The 17,998-nt window shown below is 53.3% G+C and overlaps 6 protein-coding genes across 6 annotated transcripts; 2 read left to right on the forward strand and 4 right to left on the reverse strand.

The window, feature by feature from the left end:
- Nucleotides 1-396: 396 nt before the first annotated feature.
- On the reverse strand, nucleotides 397-2,322 carry J4E93_003861 (uncharacterized protein; the record flags this gene model as incomplete). The annotated part of the gene is made up of 2 exons (XM_049341791.1): nucleotides 397-1,251; nucleotides 1,300-2,322. 2 exons carry the CDS (start codon nucleotides 2,320-2,322, stop codon nucleotides 397-399), a joined length of 1,878 nt encoding a protein of 625 aa, XP_049201296.1.
- A 326-nt stretch (nucleotides 2,323-2,648) lies between these two features.
- Nucleotides 2,649-5,707, forward strand: J4E93_003862 (uncharacterized protein; the record flags this gene model as incomplete). The annotated part of the gene is made up of 2 exons (XM_049341792.1): nucleotides 2,649-3,128; nucleotides 3,179-5,707. The coding sequence occupies 2 exons, from the start codon at nucleotides 2,649-2,651 to the stop codon at nucleotides 5,705-5,707; spliced, it is 3,009 nt and encodes a 1,002-aa protein (XP_049201297.1).
- A 1,044-nt stretch (nucleotides 5,708-6,751) lies between these two features.
- On the forward strand, nucleotides 6,752-7,537 carry J4E93_003863 (uncharacterized protein; the record flags this gene model as incomplete). The annotated part of the gene is made up of 1 exon (XM_049341793.1): nucleotides 6,752-7,537. One exon carries the CDS (start codon nucleotides 6,752-6,754, stop codon nucleotides 7,535-7,537), a length of 786 nt encoding a protein of 261 aa, XP_049201298.1.
- Nucleotides 7,538-9,296: 1,759 nt separating this feature from the next.
- Nucleotides 9,297-10,368, reverse strand: J4E93_003864 (uncharacterized protein; the record flags this gene model as incomplete). The annotated part of the gene is made up of 2 exons (XM_049341794.1): nucleotides 9,297-9,980; nucleotides 10,048-10,368. The coding sequence occupies 2 exons, from the start codon at nucleotides 10,366-10,368 to the stop codon at nucleotides 9,297-9,299; spliced, it is 1,005 nt and encodes a 334-aa protein (XP_049201299.1).
- A 250-nt stretch (nucleotides 10,369-10,618) lies between these two features.
- On the reverse strand, nucleotides 10,619-13,974 carry J4E93_003865 (uncharacterized protein; the record flags this gene model as incomplete). The annotated part of the gene is made up of 3 exons (XM_049341795.1): nucleotides 10,619-11,797; nucleotides 11,848-13,583; nucleotides 13,650-13,974. The coding sequence occupies 3 exons, from the start codon at nucleotides 13,972-13,974 to the stop codon at nucleotides 10,619-10,621; spliced, it is 3,240 nt and encodes a 1,079-aa protein (XP_049201300.1).
- Nucleotides 13,975-14,631: 657 nt separating this feature from the next.
- On the reverse strand, nucleotides 14,632-17,115 carry J4E93_003866 (uncharacterized protein; the record flags this gene model as incomplete). Its single annotated transcript, XM_049341796.1, has 3 exons — nucleotides 14,632-15,029; nucleotides 15,079-16,246; nucleotides 16,309-17,115. The coding sequence occupies 3 exons, from the start codon at nucleotides 17,113-17,115 to the stop codon at nucleotides 14,632-14,634; spliced, it is 2,373 nt and encodes a 790-aa protein (XP_049201301.1).
- Nucleotides 17,116-17,998: the final 883 nt, after the last annotated feature.

Here is a 17,998-nt window from a genome sequence, read left to right on the forward strand (position 1 = left end):
ACGGCCACTCTTTCCGACCACGTGCCAATCACACTATCATGCGTTCCGCTCGAAACAGGAGGCGAATGGAAAACAATAGATCTACGCTTGAAGTTTCCACCCGGATTCCGGCTTAGCTGGCCTTCGAGAGGACCAGGATGTGATTTGGAATACCAGACTTGAGACGAACGATGCTAGGGTCTTGACTTGCCAGTCTACCATTGTGGACCGGGCCAATCGAAGCCGACATTTCATCATGCCTCGTAACGAGATATGTGAAGGCCGGAGGAGGGTAAGACGCAGATGATGACGACAGCGGAACAGAACACGTACACGTTGAGATCATTTCTTCATTTCTACGTAATCTTATACAACCATGACGCTTAGTATACAACAGAATTGCGGTAGCTCTCCCTTTCATCGCCTCCAGCGTTGCCAGAACTTCCAACCCACCTTCTCGTTGCCTTCTTCGGGCATACGGAACTTGTTCTGCTCTTTCCCTCTTCGTCTCCCCACCCACGCGAACCAAATCACTAGGCCTACTACCATGAAGGCTACAACGAGTAAAGTCTGTAATGGCTCTGCGAATACGGCTCTGCTCAGCAAGAAGAGACTGACGCAGCAGAAAATGATGGGTGTGGTAATCCATGTCTTGTATGGTCGCTCTAGATCGGGCTCGCGGACGCGTAGGATGATCAGGCCGAGTACGGTTTGGAAATAGAAGGCGTATCCTGCTACGCCGTAAAAAGTGACGAGGGTGTCGAAGGAGCCGACGACGATGTAGATGGCTGTGAGAAGGGCGTTGAGCACCATGGCGGATATGGGCGTGAAGAAGAAGCCTGCGTCGGCATCCGCAAACCAGGCTACTAGCTTCTTTGGTATCTTGCTCTTCCCTTGCGTTGCGTTCATGCTGTGCAAGCGGATTGCTCGGTGGTTCTTTCCTAGGCCGATGTTTCCGAACAGCGCGGGAAGATAGCCCTCTTTGCCGGCGGCGTACACTAGGCGGCCGGATGTAAAGGTCGTCGCGTTGAGTGCGCCGAAACATGATCCCGAGACGAATAGCGCGAGTATGAGCGAGCCGACTGGACCGAAGACCTGCGACCCGAAGGCTACGGCGACGGTGTTGGACGATTCAATGACAGAGGTCGGGAGGACGAGGAAGTAGGATATATTGGCTAAGATGTAGCACAGTATGACGAGCGGGAGCGAAGTGTGGATGACGCGGGGAAGGTCGCGGGTTGGGTTCTTGAACTCGGCGGTGACGTAGTTTACCTAGTGTCGTTAGTAGGAGTGGGCAGAGTTTCGAATCGTTTGACGTACATTGTCCCAACCGTCGAAGGCCCAGAGCCCGGCGTAGAGTGCCACGGCCCAGTTGCTAACGTTTTCGCTGGTGTCATCGAACCAGCCGCGATTCTTCCAGTCCTCATTCGCGTCGCCCTTGTACGAAAGTCCGGTTACCGCAACTACGATGCCGATGACCGTGACTCCTGTAAGTGCAAAGAACTTCAGGAACATGAAGACGTCGGCGCTCCGTGTGCCCAGCTTTGTGGACACGCAGTTGAGTAGCGTGACAGCCACAAGTCCCACCAAAGCCACGCCCTTGTTCAACCATGTGCTTGCGTCCACAGCTTCGGCACCAATAATAGCGCGCACCAGGTATTCTCCAAATATTATGGCGATAATGGCTGCCGAGCCCGGTTTCAGCACCACGACTGCGCACCATGTGAACAGGAATCCCGCCCACTCTCCAAATATCTTGGACAGATAGACTTGTGCTCCGCCGTTCAGTGGTATGGCGCCTCCGAGCTCGGCATAACTTGCGGCACCCGTCCATGCCAGTATTCCAGCAACTACCCAGACTATGAGAGACGCGCCTGGCGACCCAGCATTCTTATTAACCTGAGATGGCGAGGAAAAGATGCCACTCCCTATTATAAGCCCGACTACTAATGACAGCCCATTGAGGTATGTCAAGCTCTTGTTCTTCTCCAATGAGCCGCCGTTAAGCGCATTCGACGGGTCTAAGGCTGGATTGGAGGGCGCGCCCAGTGCCGTGTATCCCTGTGCGGTACTAGAGAGAGGGAACAGGTTCGGTGCGAAATCGAAGGCGGAGGACACGCTGTACGAGCGATTGTGCCGTGGTCTGTTCGGATCGTGACCAGCCGGATTCAGTTCCGACAGAGGGTCTTCATCATCGAATGACAGTCTACGCGAGGAAGGCGCGCCTGAGACCGAGGACTCTTCGGAAGTCCGCCGTGAAGGGTGCGACGACGAGGCCAGCGAGGCCAGTTCGAGGGAATCGCGAGTCGGCGGTGGGAGGTTGGAGTAGCGGCCGGCGGCCATGATGCGGAGGGAATGTGGGAGTGATGCGCGCAACCCTATCTGCTAGCCATGGACGGTAATTATGATATGAAGCACGAGACAGTGTGTAGGGGCAGTATCCAGCACCCCTTTCAAGCATTCACCGCTGCCGTGTATGAGTGGTGCAGCTTGCATGCGCTGTTGAAACCGACGGGCTCCTATGCCGTCATGGGGCTAGCTCCCGTTTTCGCGCTAGGGCTGCATCCAAAAAATGTGGGAGTCGTTCAGGACTGGATGCTTGGCGTAGATCCGCGCATCCTCCAGACCATGAATACGACACGTCCACGCCATGCGCATACGCCCAGGTGATGCGTCGTCTCAGTCTGCAGTCCGTAGGCTGGCGGCGTTCTCCACGCCTCCCAGTCCTCCGACCACGCATAGCCCTACGATGGGCGAGTACGCTGGAGAGAAAGTCAAGAGCTGAGGGAATCAAGGTCGAATCGCTCACTGCGAAATGGCAACCCCATTGGGACCAGCTATCTGCCCAATGGCACGATCTACGGAATTCCGACAGGGGAAGTGCATATGTGCTGCCCATGTTCCCATACCCCTCCGGCACCCTCCATCTAGGCCACCTGCGGGTATACACGATATCCGATGTTCTCTCCAGATACAAGCACATGCAGGGCTACAAGGTCCTACATCCCATAGGCTGGGATGCATTTGGTCTACCGGCTGAGAACGCAGCCATCGAGCGAGGGGTACACCCGGAGAAGTGGACGCTACAGAACATCGAGACTATGAAGAGTCAGATGAAGGAAATGGGTGGACGCTGGGACTGGGACGCTGTATTGAAACCGCTCAGAATGTTTAGGCATGGGCTGATCTCTGTATGTAGGAAATACGAACGTGCGATCCCCATTTCTACAAGCACACCCAGCGCATCTTCCTCATGCTCCATGAGCGCGGCCTAGCCTACCAAGCCAAATCTCTCGTGAACTACGATCCTGTCGATAAAACCGTCCTCGCAAACGAACAAGTAGATGCCAATGGCTGCTCCTGGCGTTCTGGTGCAAAGGTCGAGAAGGTGATGCTGAAGCAATGGTTTCTGAAAATCAAGGAGTTCCAGGAACCCTTGCTAAAGGACCTGGACGCTCTTGCACGAGACGGCAGGTGGCCTGAGAAGGTTCTTGCCATGCAGAGGAACTGGATTGGCAAGTCCGAAGGCGCGCAACTTTGGTTCGATATCGTCTCGACCGATAGTGAAATGCGCTTTGAGCCTGTCGACGTCTTTACTACCAGAGCTGACACGCTGTTTGGAGTACAGTATATCGCTCTTTCTTTGCGTCACCCGATTGTCCAGCAGTTAGCCATCGAGGATGCAGAGCTCCGCGCCTTTATGGAGCGAGCAAAGGAGCTTCCCTCGGACACCAAGGAGGGGTTCAAGCTACGGAAGATCGTAGCGCGCAACCCACTCGCCCACGTACAAGGCTCTACAGGACCCTCCGTACCTGTATATGTGGCTCCATACGTTTTGGACGACTATGGCTCTGGTGCTGTAATGGGTGTTCCAGGCCACGACACTCGGGACCATGCATTCTGGCGAAAGAACGTTGGTGATGAGCCAGTCAGAGTCGTCGTGTCTGCCAAGAAAGGCTCACTACCTTTGCCGCTTGTACCGCGCAGTGGGGAGGACGTCCCTATGACCGAAAAAGGCTTCGTTGCTGCAGACATAGATCGTTTCGGGGGCATGACCTCAAAGCAAGCCGCGAATGCGGTTGTACAAGCGATTCTCGAAACTGGAAAGCCGGCTGAGAAGAAAGCAAACTGGCGACTCCGTGATTGGCTGATAAGTCGGCAGCGCTATTGGGGTGCGCCTATTCCAATTATCCACTGCAAATCTTGTGGTGCTGTTCCTGTGCCTGAGGAAGACCTTCCTGTCGAGCTACCGAACCTACCCGACAGCTTCTTCGAGGGCCGCAAAGGTAACCCGTTAGCAGAAGATGAGAACTGGAAGAAGACCTCTTGTCCGAAGTGCGGCTCGGCTGCTGAGCGCGAGACTGATACTATGGATACCTTCATGGACTCGTCGTGGTACTTCTTCAGGTTCCTAGATCCGAAGAACGAGCACGCCTTGGTCGACCCGACAAAGACTAATACTGGCATGCCAGTGGACCTCTATGTCGGCGGCGTAGAACACGCGATTCTCCATCTTTTATACGCGCGCTTCATCTCCAAGTTTTTGGCAACCACTCCAACATGGCCAAAGGGTTATCTAACGAATGGTGAGCCTTTCTCGCGTCTCATCACGCAAGGTATGGTACACGGAGAGACGTTTACAGACCCCGAAAATGGTCGCTTCCTACGCCCCGATGAAGTCGACTTGACCAATCCTTCCAAGCCTACCATCAAGGCCAGTGGAGGTACTCCGAACGTTAGTTTCGAGAAGATGTCGAAGAGCAAGTACAATGGTGTGGATCCAGGTGCTACGATTGCCAAGTACGGCGCAGACGCCACGCGTGCGCATATGCTTTTCCAAGCACCTGTCAGCGATGTGCTTGAGTGGGATGAGAAAAAGATCACTGGCGTACAACGATGGTTACACCGAGTCATCAAGCTGTCGACCGCACCATGGGTACCTGATGATATGATGGAGAAGTTCATTATACCCGCACAGGTTGATAAGAAGCTCCTCAGTATCCTACAAGATGCTTCGACAAGCGGCGAATCTGAACGCATCACACGCGAAGACTTGGTGTCTACCCTCAAACCAGATGAGGCTCAGCTTTGGATTAAGACGCAGCAGACCATTGCCAGTGTCACGGAATCGTACTCGCAAACATATTCTCTCAACACCATCGTCAGCGATCTCATGACGCTGACAAATACTATCTGGGACACACCACATGCGTCTCCCGTCACACCAGCTCTCAAGTGGTACTCCATGGCCCACCTCGTTCGCATGCTCGCCCCAATCGCTCCTGGTGTCGCCGAGGAAGCCTGGCACCAACTGAACACATGCACTGCAACTCAGACGAACGACAGCAGTATCTCAACAGTCTTCGCGACAGGCTTCCCAACCGCAGATCTCGCCATCATACCGCTCCTCACCACAACGCGCAAATGCGTTGTCCAAATCGACGGCAAACGCAAGTTCGACGTGGATATCCAAAAGCTCCCCGATTCGGTCAATCCCAAAGACAGTCAAGCTGTAACCAAGTTCGTGCTTGGTGAGCTGGTACAGACTCCAGAGGGGAGGGAGTGGTTTGATAGACAGACAGGTAAGATATGGAAATTGAGTGCGACGGATGAAGAAAGCAAAGAGTTTGGTGCCGTTCCGGCGGGATGGAAGGTCATTGCTGTTAATGGTGGTGCACTGTGTAATTTTGTTGGGCCGAAGAAGCCTAAGGTGGAAAAGGGTAGATGAATGTATGTATGGTAACAATCTCACATCTCATGAATTTGCCGAACACGAAGGAGCGTGTTACGTGTAAGCCATGATTCGTCCTTTGGGTTGCTAATACGAGGGAGCCTGTCCGCAAGCTGTGATTCTTCTACTGGGGTGCCGAATACATTAAGATGAATATATAAGCCAGTGGGTGTCACCGAAAAGGTGTCCAAGTCTGGTACAGCCCTCTACCAGTATCAAGGGTTGCCGAATACAATGAAGCTCGTCATAATATGCTGTTCTTAATCGTCTAGCTTGATGAATGCAAAAGAACTTGTTGTGGTCAAGCTGTTGTTGACTTCCTGAGTTGCTGGATACGTGATCTTATGTCCAGTGAGTCTACCATCGGGGCAAATCGCGAATACCTACAGGCATGGATTTTGCTGGGTACCGCGCAACAAGACGGGACGATGTATGTTGCAGTCAAGAGACAAAATTCATTGTGTCCTTGCACCGTCTGATGGTGTGCGCGCGCTCTCACCGCGACGCCATGGCAACGAGCGTTTGCGCGTTTGCTCTCACCACGCGCTCCCCCACAACACAACACTGCGAATTCAGATCTGTATAGAACTCAATTTGACTGCTCTATATATTGTGATTAATTCAGCTAATTCTCATATAGCAAAGACCTGCAGGTTCGAGTGGAGTGATACGCGTCTTTACGTCTTGAAACATGCCATAACATCCTTCCGAAGTATTGTTATATTTTTGCCGATTGTTCGAACTCGGCTTGTGACAGCCTTGAATGTAGGAAGTGTATAGTTTCTTTTTGCCCGGGCGCTGTGGCTGCGAAGCACATAAAGTGAAGGTGAAGACACGTTTGAGAACGCGTGCGACGCAAAGTGACAGTGACTGAGGAAATATCCGCGGTGAAGGCTTGTTTTTGATTTCTGCACTTCGTACTGGGATATAAAAGCTATCTTTTGCTGCCTTCAATTTCCTCTCTCCAATCCTTCTACCTCATCATCTCACTACTTACCTACTACAACACACTTCCTACACATCATCACAACAACCATCACAATGCAATACGCATACAACACCCCCGCCGAGCGCACAAAATTCATCATGATGCGCTTTGGCGACAACATCTACTGGGGACAAGTCTCCTCAAGCCTGAGACAGGGCGATGAGGTCTACAACGCGCTCCGCACCACCTTTTCCGGGGTTCTTGAACCCACTCAAGCCATCATCATCTGGCATCCTGAGCGCGATGAGAAGGTCCGTCTGGACTACCACCACCTTGTCGAGGGCCCGACATACCGCATCGAAGCCACCATTGGTGGGCGTCAACAAGGTCCCGGCGCTGAGGCTTCTGGCGGCTACAAGAAGGTGCAGCAGTGCCTCGAGGCCATTCGCAAGCATTGGGAGTTGGGTGACGACAGCGAGATCATGCCTGCCTGGATTGCGCCTCGCGACGGTGAAGGCAATTTGGTCGCTCCGTGCGATTGGCCTGCACGCTTTGCCGGTGACGTGCGCAAGCTGAGCGGCCACAGTGTTGGCAGATACCAGGTCGCGATGGGGTATCTGGTCGCAGCCGTGGAGGCTAGGCGTGAGCGAGGAGAATACCCGGGTGAAATGACGAGCGGCGACTGCAAGACCGCGATGGCGCGGATGATCACAGGCACCGCCGACCAGGCGTACGCCCAGCTACCAGAGGAGATAGCGGCTACGCAGATGTTCGCGGGTGGTCTGGCGGAGGCGGCACAGCAGGCCCTGGAGGAGATAGAGGGCGAGGGAGCGGCAGTTCGATCGGCGTACGAGGAGGCTGGCAGATTCAACATCGGTACACACTTCCGATCTGCTTGAGCATTGGGGACCGAGGGGTATACATGTAGTTGCTGATTTTGCATTCTGAACGTGATGACAATATGAACGTTCCTCATTCCAATCCCAAATGTCCTGTCTCCTCCGCAAGATCATGAATACTCTTCAAGGCCTTACAGATACCCTTGTGAATCGGCCAGTCCCGCTTCTGATGCTCAACGCTACAGTACCTTGCCGACTTACACGTGGAACATGGCTTTAACCCTTCGGACTTGCCACACACCTTGCAGGCGTGCGCAGTACTGGAGGGATTACAGAAAATTTGGTGATTCGGCCAGTCCTGCTCTTCGTGCTCAGCACTGCAATACATCGCCCACTTAATCGCACACTTCGAACATGGCCTTGACCCCTCGAACTTGCCACACATCTTGCAGGCGTGCTCTGCGTCGTACTTCATTTGATCCGCTCTGAAGACATCCATAAGCGCGCTAGCCCCTTCTACACATTTCTTTGTACCACAAGTTGGCACGATGCCAATGACAACAAACGGTTCCGGCGTGTTGAGTTGAGAGACGCAGAAAGTCTTTCCGTATCTTGTCGGGGCTTTTTTGCAGACTAAACATTTCGGGCCACTCCTTGTGTTGAACTCGTTCTGGTGTTCTGCAATGATTGGAGGCATGGCTTCTCCGAACTCGCGCTCGTATCCTGGGGGCGGGCTCGAGTACATGTCTGGATGAATAATGAGAGATGCGGGGATCTCGCAGTAAAAGTCCCAGGGCTTTACTTCTTGGAAGCTTAGAGGCGTGCAGTGCATACGTACGGTGCGCATTTCTGGTTTGGGTTGTGCTGTGCTCTTTGCCTTGTCTTTTCCCTGGCTCTGCTTGCTCGACGAGGCGCTGTTACTTGGCTGACCGGTCCCACATTGCTGCTTTCCCTTACTCGATTCAGATTCCTTATTCTTTTGCTGCCTTGAAGCCGTGTTGGAGGTGGATGTCAGGGTGCTTGATGTTCCGTCTTCTTCCTCGTCAAGGAGCTTCCAAGCCTGGCAGGTTTCCTCCAGGTACTCTTTCGCGAACTTCAGGTCTTCGCAGATACGCTTATGTTTCTTCCAATCAGCCTTTTGGTGCTCTCTACTGCAATATCTCGTCACCCTACATCTGGCACATCTCATTGCTCCGTCCTTCCGCCCGCAGTGGCAGGGAGTTCCATTAGATATTTGGCTTTGGAGATGAGATGTGGTCATTTCCATCATCGCTTCATGCGCTGCGGTCGCTTTTGTCTTACAGGACCGGCTCCCGCAAGTGGCATAAACGTTTGTCCTGATTCGCGGAGAGTCGAGATGTAGCAGGCACTCCGACCTGAAAAGCAAATCGGCAGCCTTCGAGCCGCAAAACATACATGGATGTCTGGAAACTGTCTGTTTACATTGGGGCCGATGCTTGGATTCGATGTCCAAGAGTGTGGAACGAAGCTGAGCTTTGTATTCGGGCGTCTCTCGAACCTCCAATGGTGCCCCCAATAGATTGGTGGGCACGCTCGCAGCGCCGTCCCAGGAGGGAATGTTCATGACACCTTCACTCCCCCGGTAATTGATGTGGAGGTAGATATTTTGAGTAGCCATGATTGAAGGTTGAAGGTGGATGAGAAGGTAAAGTGAGGCACATCGGAATTGAGAGGTTATGATCAACGCACTGACCAGCATCGATGCGCTTGCCAGCCACCCCTCATCCGCAGACCAATTCTAAAAGGATCGCAACAGATCAATTGATCGATCTCAACGTCAATAATATTAAGCCTACAATCAGCCTCTCGCCCTAGCCTTCAATCTCAGCGTGCCACTATCCTCTTCCCCACTCTCCTTCCTCAACTGTGCCTCGATCATCCTCCCAATATTTCCTCCACCCTGCATCACACCCCCTCTCAGCAGCTCTGTAATGACGCGTCCTCTAACCACCGTCTCTTCAACCACACCCTCAACATTCTCAGGTCCTATACGCCCATACCAGATACCCGAGCCCTTCAATGCATTACCTTCCATATTGGGAGGTAGATACATAATGACATTGCCAGCATACTTGTGCCCACCAATATGACTTATCAACCCTACACCTGCTTCTATACCCCTCCGCTGAAACTCAGACCGGAACGAGGATTGTAGCAATGGCCCGAGAATGCCGCAGCGCTGATCACGGCCGCCGTGGCCGCATATCAAGATCGTGGGTTTGGTGATGTTTTCCGCCTTTGGCAGTTCGGTCGCTTTTGACTCGTCGCGAAGGAGATGGGATTTTTGCTCGGCTGAGAGACCATCGTGCATTGAATGGAGATTCCGAGCCTTTAGGTATGCGGTCGCGAAGTTCGAGAAGGCTTCGGGGGTATGAGGGATATCCGGTATGCGTTTGAAGCTCGGGAATAGCAATGCCGTTGTTGCGCCTGGCGTATCACTCTTCGGCAATGAGGAAGCAGTGATGAGAACGTTCGTGAATGGCTATATGATGCGGAAACGCGTCAGCTCTCTATGTATCATGAATGATCACACTGGGAAACAGACCTACATCAAACCCAGGACCGCCTTTTCCAATCACGCCTTTGAGCCCTTTTACAAACTCCCCGGTTTCGCCCTCTTCCTGCTCGATATTGCTGACCCAGTCATCCTTCCCGGTACAGAATATAACCTGTTCAGAGTACGCCGCCATAGTGTTCAACAAGGGTGTCTTGCGATCAATGTCTAGATCGGGAGGCATTGCCGCGCACTCGCAGCTCGGTGACGGACATGATTGCGTGTAGGGTATCGCGGTCTGGAAGCGCGTCCGGGTCGTGGAGAAAGAGCGAAATGCGCGTGGTATAGCAGCCCGAGAGATTCGGGTGAAGGACATGTTGCGAAGTTGGCGTGCGAGATTCTTGGGGGCGATGGGGAAAATGTATGGGCGTTTCGGAAAGCGTTCCGCGATGATGACGCGAAGTCGGGGCATTACAGTACACTAGCGCGGGCTCGGAGTTTGATGCACACCGAAGGTCACAGGCATTGGAAGATTCGGAAGACGACATGTAGTCGGCAAGATCATTGATGATTTTTGAGGGCGTCCTCAATATACGTGTATGAAGTACACCTGACTTCTCTCAGCATTAACCCCTGTCGTGTCTCCAGCCATGCATCCCGCCGCTCAAACGCCCACCCAGGAGGCCACTACCGCTGTCTCCGCCACCAAAACCACCAGGGCTACCAAAGCCACCGCTCCGACGATTACCACTACCACCGTTGAGTAGCTTGTCGAACTGCTCAATACTTACTATTGCACGTTGCTGTACGTCGTTGTCCGCATCGCGACCCAGCTGCTTAGCGCCTTCCTCGAAGCCCAGTTGGCGAAGGGTGATGGCACGTTCACGCGTAGCGGCTTCATCGGTATGATCTTCTATCCACACCAGATTATGCAGCATCCAGGACAATGCGACGCGGATGTCGCGACGAGGGTGAGTGAAAAGCTGAAGAACATGCTGCATGAGAGTGGTCTGCGAGATGAGAAGAGAGCGATGTTGAGGTCGGCCATTAGCGAGATGTACGAGAATGTATACTGCGGCAAGGATGAGTTCAGGGGCAGGATAGGTAGCCCAATTTGGCTGAGCCGGGTTGTTCGTGGAAGATGAAAAAGGCGTGCGGTGGCTGGTGCTTGGCCAGTAGCTTGGGGCTGTAGCACTGGGCTGAGTTTGTGACATCGTCTTTGGCCGGATTTTAGCATCGAGAATTTCGAAGAACCGAGTGTGTCCAAAGGTCTTGAGCAGGTGGTCAATCATCTCACCGGAAGCTTTGTCTTCTGAAACAAAGTTCCGGATGAAGTCCAACGCTTGTTCTTGTATACGGATATCGTCGCGCTCGCCGTTGAGCCGGTTGTCTTGCTCGTCGTTTTTGATCTGTTGTAACCGATCTCGAATATTAGTTGCACTTGTGTACCGTGAACCAGGACGTTGATGCCGTCGCATAGACGGTATACTTTCGGTCATGGCGTCGTCATCCTCTTCGGATGACGGCTCTTCGTCCACATCCATATGGGGCTCGTCAACCGCATTGAGAATATCGACTTGCTCTCCTGCTGCGTTAGGTGTACCCATAGCTGGCTTGGATGGCTCTCCATTGAGTACTTGTACGAGCCAGCCAACACCGAGCTCCTCAAGACATTGTATCTTCATGGCATGTGGTAAGCCTAGGCACAAGTGCTTGAGCGCCCAAAGGCTGCCGAAACGAAGGTCGAAGTTTGCTGATCTACATTGTTCGCAGAGCGTTCCCAGTACTCCAGACTCGACGATCTCCTAGCAGATATATTAGCATGAAAACAGGACACAACGAGCATTGTACTTACAGTACGCATAGGTGACACATCAAGTACCAAGTTGGTGATGACCTCCGTAGCAGCAATCTGCACCTTGACGTTCGGATGCGTCAAGAGCTCGAAGATCGGCTGTGCAACTCCGTGGTCGATCAAGCTGGTCCGCAGCACACTGACAGACCTGGAGAGCGACCGTATGACTTTACATGCAGCAATGAGCACCGAATCTGGATTGCCATCCTTCGCTGAAGAGGACGCGCCTTGCTCGTTGCTTTCACGGTAAGGAACCAGGGCTTCGATGATGTGCGTTGCAGCGCCCATCTCAATAACCATCTTTCTCAACGCATCTTGGTCTCCTGCTATTGCCGCCAGAGCCAGTAACACACTCTCTCGATACCTGAATGCGTGCAATACATCGGCGCTTAGTCCAGGCCTGCCAAGTGTGGAAGATGCAGGATCAATATTTGGGTCTTTAACTTCGTGAGATGACGATCGTGGTTGCCAGAGAGGTTTTGAAGACGTAGCCGGCACATCAAACGACTTCTTGAGGATTTGAATGAGGGTCGGTAGAGTTCGGTTGTGAACGGCCGCTGTTTGGAGAGTCTTATTTCCCGCAATCAGCTCAGCAAGCACAACTGGTGAGCGTTCCAGCACGAATCGCATCTCATCTCTTGAAGCAGGGCTTAGAGTGTTAGCTCTTTTCGCTTGCTCTGATGTCGGACTTGAATCTTCGATCATCTTCTCAACGAGAGGGATGATGAGGTACGAGAAGTGGCGCTCTCGTGATGTCTTGGAAGGATCGTTCAAAGGCCAACGCTCACCGAATTTCTTCAGCAGTGCTAGCATCCCACAGGCAGATAGACGTTCTCGACCTTCACCGCGGCGGGCGACGTATATAAGCCATATGAAGAGCGGCGACTCGGATTCGTCAGTGATCACACTCCGGCTTGAGTTCTGCTGCAGCGAGTCCATACTCGGTAGTCGAGAATAGTTGTCCCCGGTGACAGAGCCGTAGGCACCAAGCGCCGGCCATTGTTTGATGTACGGATCTGATTTGCTCGCCATCGTCTGTACCCGTGGTATTAGCTTATCCCACGATGCCGCCTGTGTACTTCCATCTGATACATTCCGCTCCTTTGGCGACCCAAAAAGCTGCTGTATTGAGTGTGAATACAGGAAGCGTGCGGTATAGTAATGCGAGTCCCTAATGATGACCGAGATTGCTTCCATGATATCTGACAAACGAATCCGATCTGTGGGCGTCAAAGCCGATTTTTGAACACTGTTCAAGCCGTCACCTCCTGTCGTCGTTGCCTGACCATTGGATTGCCTCCGCTCGGTTGCGGGAATACGATCGTCCATGGCAGCGACAGCAGCAAGCTTGTCAGCTAGGAGATCCAGTACTCCCGCATCTACTAGCATCTTCTTCTGGCTGTCTTCTACGCACGTCTTCGTGATGAGCCGGATCGTCGAGTCAATCTGTTGGTAGGCCTTCATCGTGCCTGTCGGTTGCGCCAGTATCTCGGCCAAGCTGTCAATAACAGGCCTCGTGTATATCGATTCGTTGACGGTAAAGGCGAGAGACAATCGGAAGGACGATTCGGAATGGTCGAGCCAGGGCTTTTCTTGGTTGACCGCATCGACGATCTGGTTGAGGGTTTTGAGGGTCGTGGTAACGAGTTTCGAAGGCGTCTCGCTGGGTCGTAGCGCTTCAAGTAGGGGAGGTAGTACGTGACCTGCCAGAAGCGGAGCGACGAACGCTGGTCCGCCTGTATGTTTCAAAAGTCAGCCAACATGTTCCTTCACAGCAGTATCGGTTCACGATGCGCGCTCACCATTCGCAAGGCTACCGGCGACGAGCGTGGCCTGGAACCTTAGCTCGTCCTCGGTCGTCCATTCCTCGACGCTCTTTCTGGACTCATTGAAGAGCCCAGAGCTGTGTCCATTGGTGACGTTTCTCCTCCTCTTCCCACCCTTCCTAGCTTCCGCCCGTAGCAAGCCCGCCAGTGGTTTCACAACACCATGTGTCACTGCCAGTTCCTTCCTCTGCTCATGTCCGACAATCTCGTTCTTCAGATTCTGGAGCGCGGCGAGCTGTGCCTCGGGCGTGCTCGGATTCGCGAGCTCGCTGAGCGCTGGAGGAATTGTTGACCGGCCCATGGCGTAGACGGAAAGCGAGGGGGTATTCGGTAATGGGCGTGTGCTACAACCGACTGGCGCAGATTAACGGTCGTCGTGCAGCCTCATGCGAAGAGGTTCAGTGCTGGGCGCACAAGCGTGTGGCAATGACGAACGGCGCAATGGAAGCGTCCCAGGGAAACTGCGGCTCGAGAGGTTGGAGAATCGTAGGAAGGCGCAGTAGAGAATTGTATCACTGTCCATGCGGCAAGTAAGCGCTAATTCAAAATAGTCGTCAGTCGCGATGAGAAGTTTGCAAGGTAAGTCATGCTTCGCCGAGTGGTCGCGAGGGAACTTTGATGATGCACAAAGCCGCCCGCGCTTCATCGCGTTGGCGCAAACGTCAGAGTCGCGCGATAACAGTTTGGTTATCGCCACGTGATCGACCCTTCATGCGTTGTCGTTCCAAGGTCTTCATGTCCAAACAGAGCAAATGCATACATTCATAACATGTTTACATGATCATGACCCAAACTCCCATGAGTACCGTTACAGTCGTGACACGCATCCCAAGATCCCTTCCCGATGCCAACCGTCCCGCCGCCTAGACAAATGAGAATCGTGTATCCATCAATACAAAAGGGTGCCGAAGCAAACCCAGAAAGATGCAAATGCATAACCCCAAAAATATTCGTCTCTTCATCCGTATCCATAAACCTCAGTATCATTCTCCTTCACGACACCCCCCTCGGTAAGTATGACAACAGCCACACATGCCGCATACGCCTCCCGAATCGCACAAGCCATGCACGTCTCCTTGATATTTGCCACAATAGCACTATGTCCATGATGCGCGCACCAAGCTCTGGCGAAAACCTCGTTGTCGCTTACGCCCAGAGCCTCTATAACAAGGACATTGGTAACTTGCTCGTGCGCGCTCTTTTGCTTCTCGTTCATGAGTGCGAGGGCTTTCTTGCCAGGAGAGGATTTGGACGAGGTCGGACGGGGTATGCGACCGGACTGGGTGCCCCAATCATGGATGTCGACGAGGCCGTCGTCAATCTTTATGGCTTTGTAACTAAAGTCGTAGAAAAGCACTGATGAGTGTTAGCATATGACAAGCGTTTCTTCAGGAATAATCCATACCATGAGGGCCCTGGTGGCAGGGGAAGGCATTGATGAAGTCGACATTGTATCGCAGCTTCATCACCCAGCTCTCACCACCACATGCAAATGAAATGCCAGCATCGAACAGTATTGGAGGACCAGCAGCATGTCTGGCTCCTTCTGGACGCTCCTTGACCGGGATGAAGCGAAGCTTCTCCATACGTATGAGGTCTGTGACGTCTTCGATGTCCGGCATAGGAACCTCGTAGTCGTCCACGGGATACATGTCGTCTGGCGCGCCCAAGGGATTGCTGCGCTGATCCATAGACTCTACGTCGATGGAAACGAGCATGGGATCCGGGGATTCGTGCTGTCTAACCTTCACGCACTCTGTCCGCTTGAGATCTGGGGTGTAGATGCATGGTCCAATCCAGCCGGCAATTTGTTTCACCCCGCGTGCAGCCCCTAGTACTTTGCCAACAATGGACTGCGATGACCAGTACGTGTTCGCTCGGTATTGGAATCCGGATGCAGGATGCACGTGAGTCAGGTATTTAAGAGCATCCCCGGTGTCTCGGTCACAGTCTATCAGGCTGTTCATGATGAGCCATGGGAGTGTCCGACCTGGCAAGATAATCCCCGAAAACCAGGACATGGCATCCGCGGACCGATCCTCGAGCGCTTTCTCCTTCAGGTCCTGCTCGTCCAAGACATACTCAACCTCATCCATGTTCGGCCACTTGAGCGTTGCCGCAAAGAGCCTCAATGCTTCGATCTGTCTGCTCTTACTCCTCAAATCGAAGCTAAAAGTGCTCTGGGTGTTCGATGTACGCGTTTTCGTGATCTCCATATTCTCGAGCCACCGTTGAGCCACTGCTAGGTCCCATGTGATGATGGCTGGGAGCTGCAGGATGAGCTTCCGCTTAGACTTGTCCGTATGGTGCTTGGAGTGTATTCGAAGGTAGAGTTCCACTGACAGTAGCAGTTGGTGGAAGAAGTCTTGCTTCCTCTGCGGATCGGGAGAATCAAACCACTTCGCCACAACCTGATTCTTGGGGTGTGAGAAATCTACCCATTTAGGGTTGCTTAGTACTGTGATGAGATCCGTGATCTGCTGGTCGATCCGAACATGGCGGCGTTCTTCGTCAAATCGCTCCGGGTCTTCGATCAGTGTACCGTATAGATAGCGATATAAGTCCTCAGGATCCTGCGAAACCAATAGTTAGGATCATTCGAACCAAAGCACCCCGAGCACGATTGTGGACTGACATCTTCGTTGAGGCCGCTCTCTAGGGTCTGTAACCGGTCCAGAATCTGTAAAAGCCTGATCTTCCGTGGCTTGACATCGCTCGCAAACTGTGTAGGAGGCTGACTGGTTCTCCACTTGCTGACCCAATTGTTCAAAGTTGTGGTACCTGCACTCTTGCCAAACGCGTACGCCATGCAGGGGTACTCATGAGCCAGCCACGGAAACTGACTGTCAGACGCACCCGTCATGTTGAGCGAGATGTCCCGGTATGCCTCCTGCTGGAAAGATGCACGGTCCGTCCGACTCTGATGCTCAGCCTCCATGACCGCATAGAAGCGATCGTAGCCCGCTGGTGCGTTCGCTATCGCATCGCAATATCCCTTGAACGACGACGCACCAGCACATATCAGTTCCTCCGCCTGGTCTGGCTCCAGCGCATCCTCCGACGTGTATCCTTTCGGCGGCCATCGTCTTGACTTGCGGAAGTCCTCGAGCGGGGTGGGCTGGGAGTAGGATTCGGAGCGACGATGCGGAACGAGCGTCTGGTAAGGGACCATGTGGGCGTCTCCTCCGCTAGACAGTGGCCTTGTGGGGTTTGGCTCGGAGCCGTGTCTGGTTATGCGTGTGCGCGTGACTACGGGCGACGTTCGCGTTCTTGGGTGCTTTCCCACCTGCAGTTGCTGGAACCCATTTGTGAGTTGCGGGAAGGGCTCGGGGAACGCGTACGGGAGGGCAGACGGCGCTGGAGGTGCCTCGGGGCGAGGCGCGCCCCATGGACTGTCGTACTGGTGTTTGATACCATCCCAGCGGGTGTATTCCGAGTTCATCTCTTACGCATAGCACTCTGTGTTGGAGAATTACCTGAACCTCTGGTGCCAGTTAGTGGATGGTCAATTACAGAGTGATCAAGCAGCATGGCGGAACTATCGACGAGCAACTTGAGCACGTGCGAAGGTTTCAGACAAGCCAGGGAAGTAAAGCCAGAGCTGGCGAGGAACACAGAGCGCTCGATTGGGTCCGTGGGCTCTTGTGACATATACACACTCACCCTCATAGTACTATAGTCGCGCTACTGCCGCCGCCTGAGGAGTAGGACGCGTCTGCCGCGGGTCGGGGTGGAGATCACGTCTGGATCGCGAGGTGCTCGGGGTAGCGCCGGCACACGATTGCTCTAACGTGACCTCGTAAAGACAGACGCGTGGAGAGTGTAGTGGGGGTGGAGAATGAAGGACGGAGGGTTTCAAGTCAGGTCATGTTCAACTCTTGGGTCAGGGTCACCACTACCTAAGCCGGCATCGTTGATCAAGGTCGCGTGTAGCATGCTCCGGCTCTCCCTGCTCCGTGGCATTCGCAAGTGTCTCCGTCGTCGCAGCAAAGGAGCGCGATAGCACGAAGAACTACGCCATAGGGGTGGAGTGTTAGCCTTACTCTGCGGCACCCGTGCGTCTTACGACTGGGGTATGCTAGCAGCGCATTCTACTCGTCCACGTTACTCACGATGCATGCTCTTAGCGGCTTGACCGTGATGCGTCTGCCAGAACACCATTCACAAGAAAGTGGCGTGCATTTTGAAAGGGTTTGATGATTTAGTTTTGCTGGTACTTTTCAAATAATACTTGCTATTCAACTTTCTCACTCGCCTCGTGCATCCTGCGCTCGTCGTCTACTAAACAAGCGGTCACGCATGGGCAATGTTCTGCTTCATCCCTA

The sequence above is a fragment of the Alternaria ventricosa genome (assembly GCF_023758065.1).
Source record: "Alternaria ventricosa strain BMP 2768 chromosome Unknown scaffold_5, whole genome shotgun sequence".
Lineage (NCBI taxonomy): Eukaryota > Fungi > Ascomycota > Dothideomycetes > Pleosporales > Pleosporaceae > Alternaria > Alternaria ventricosa.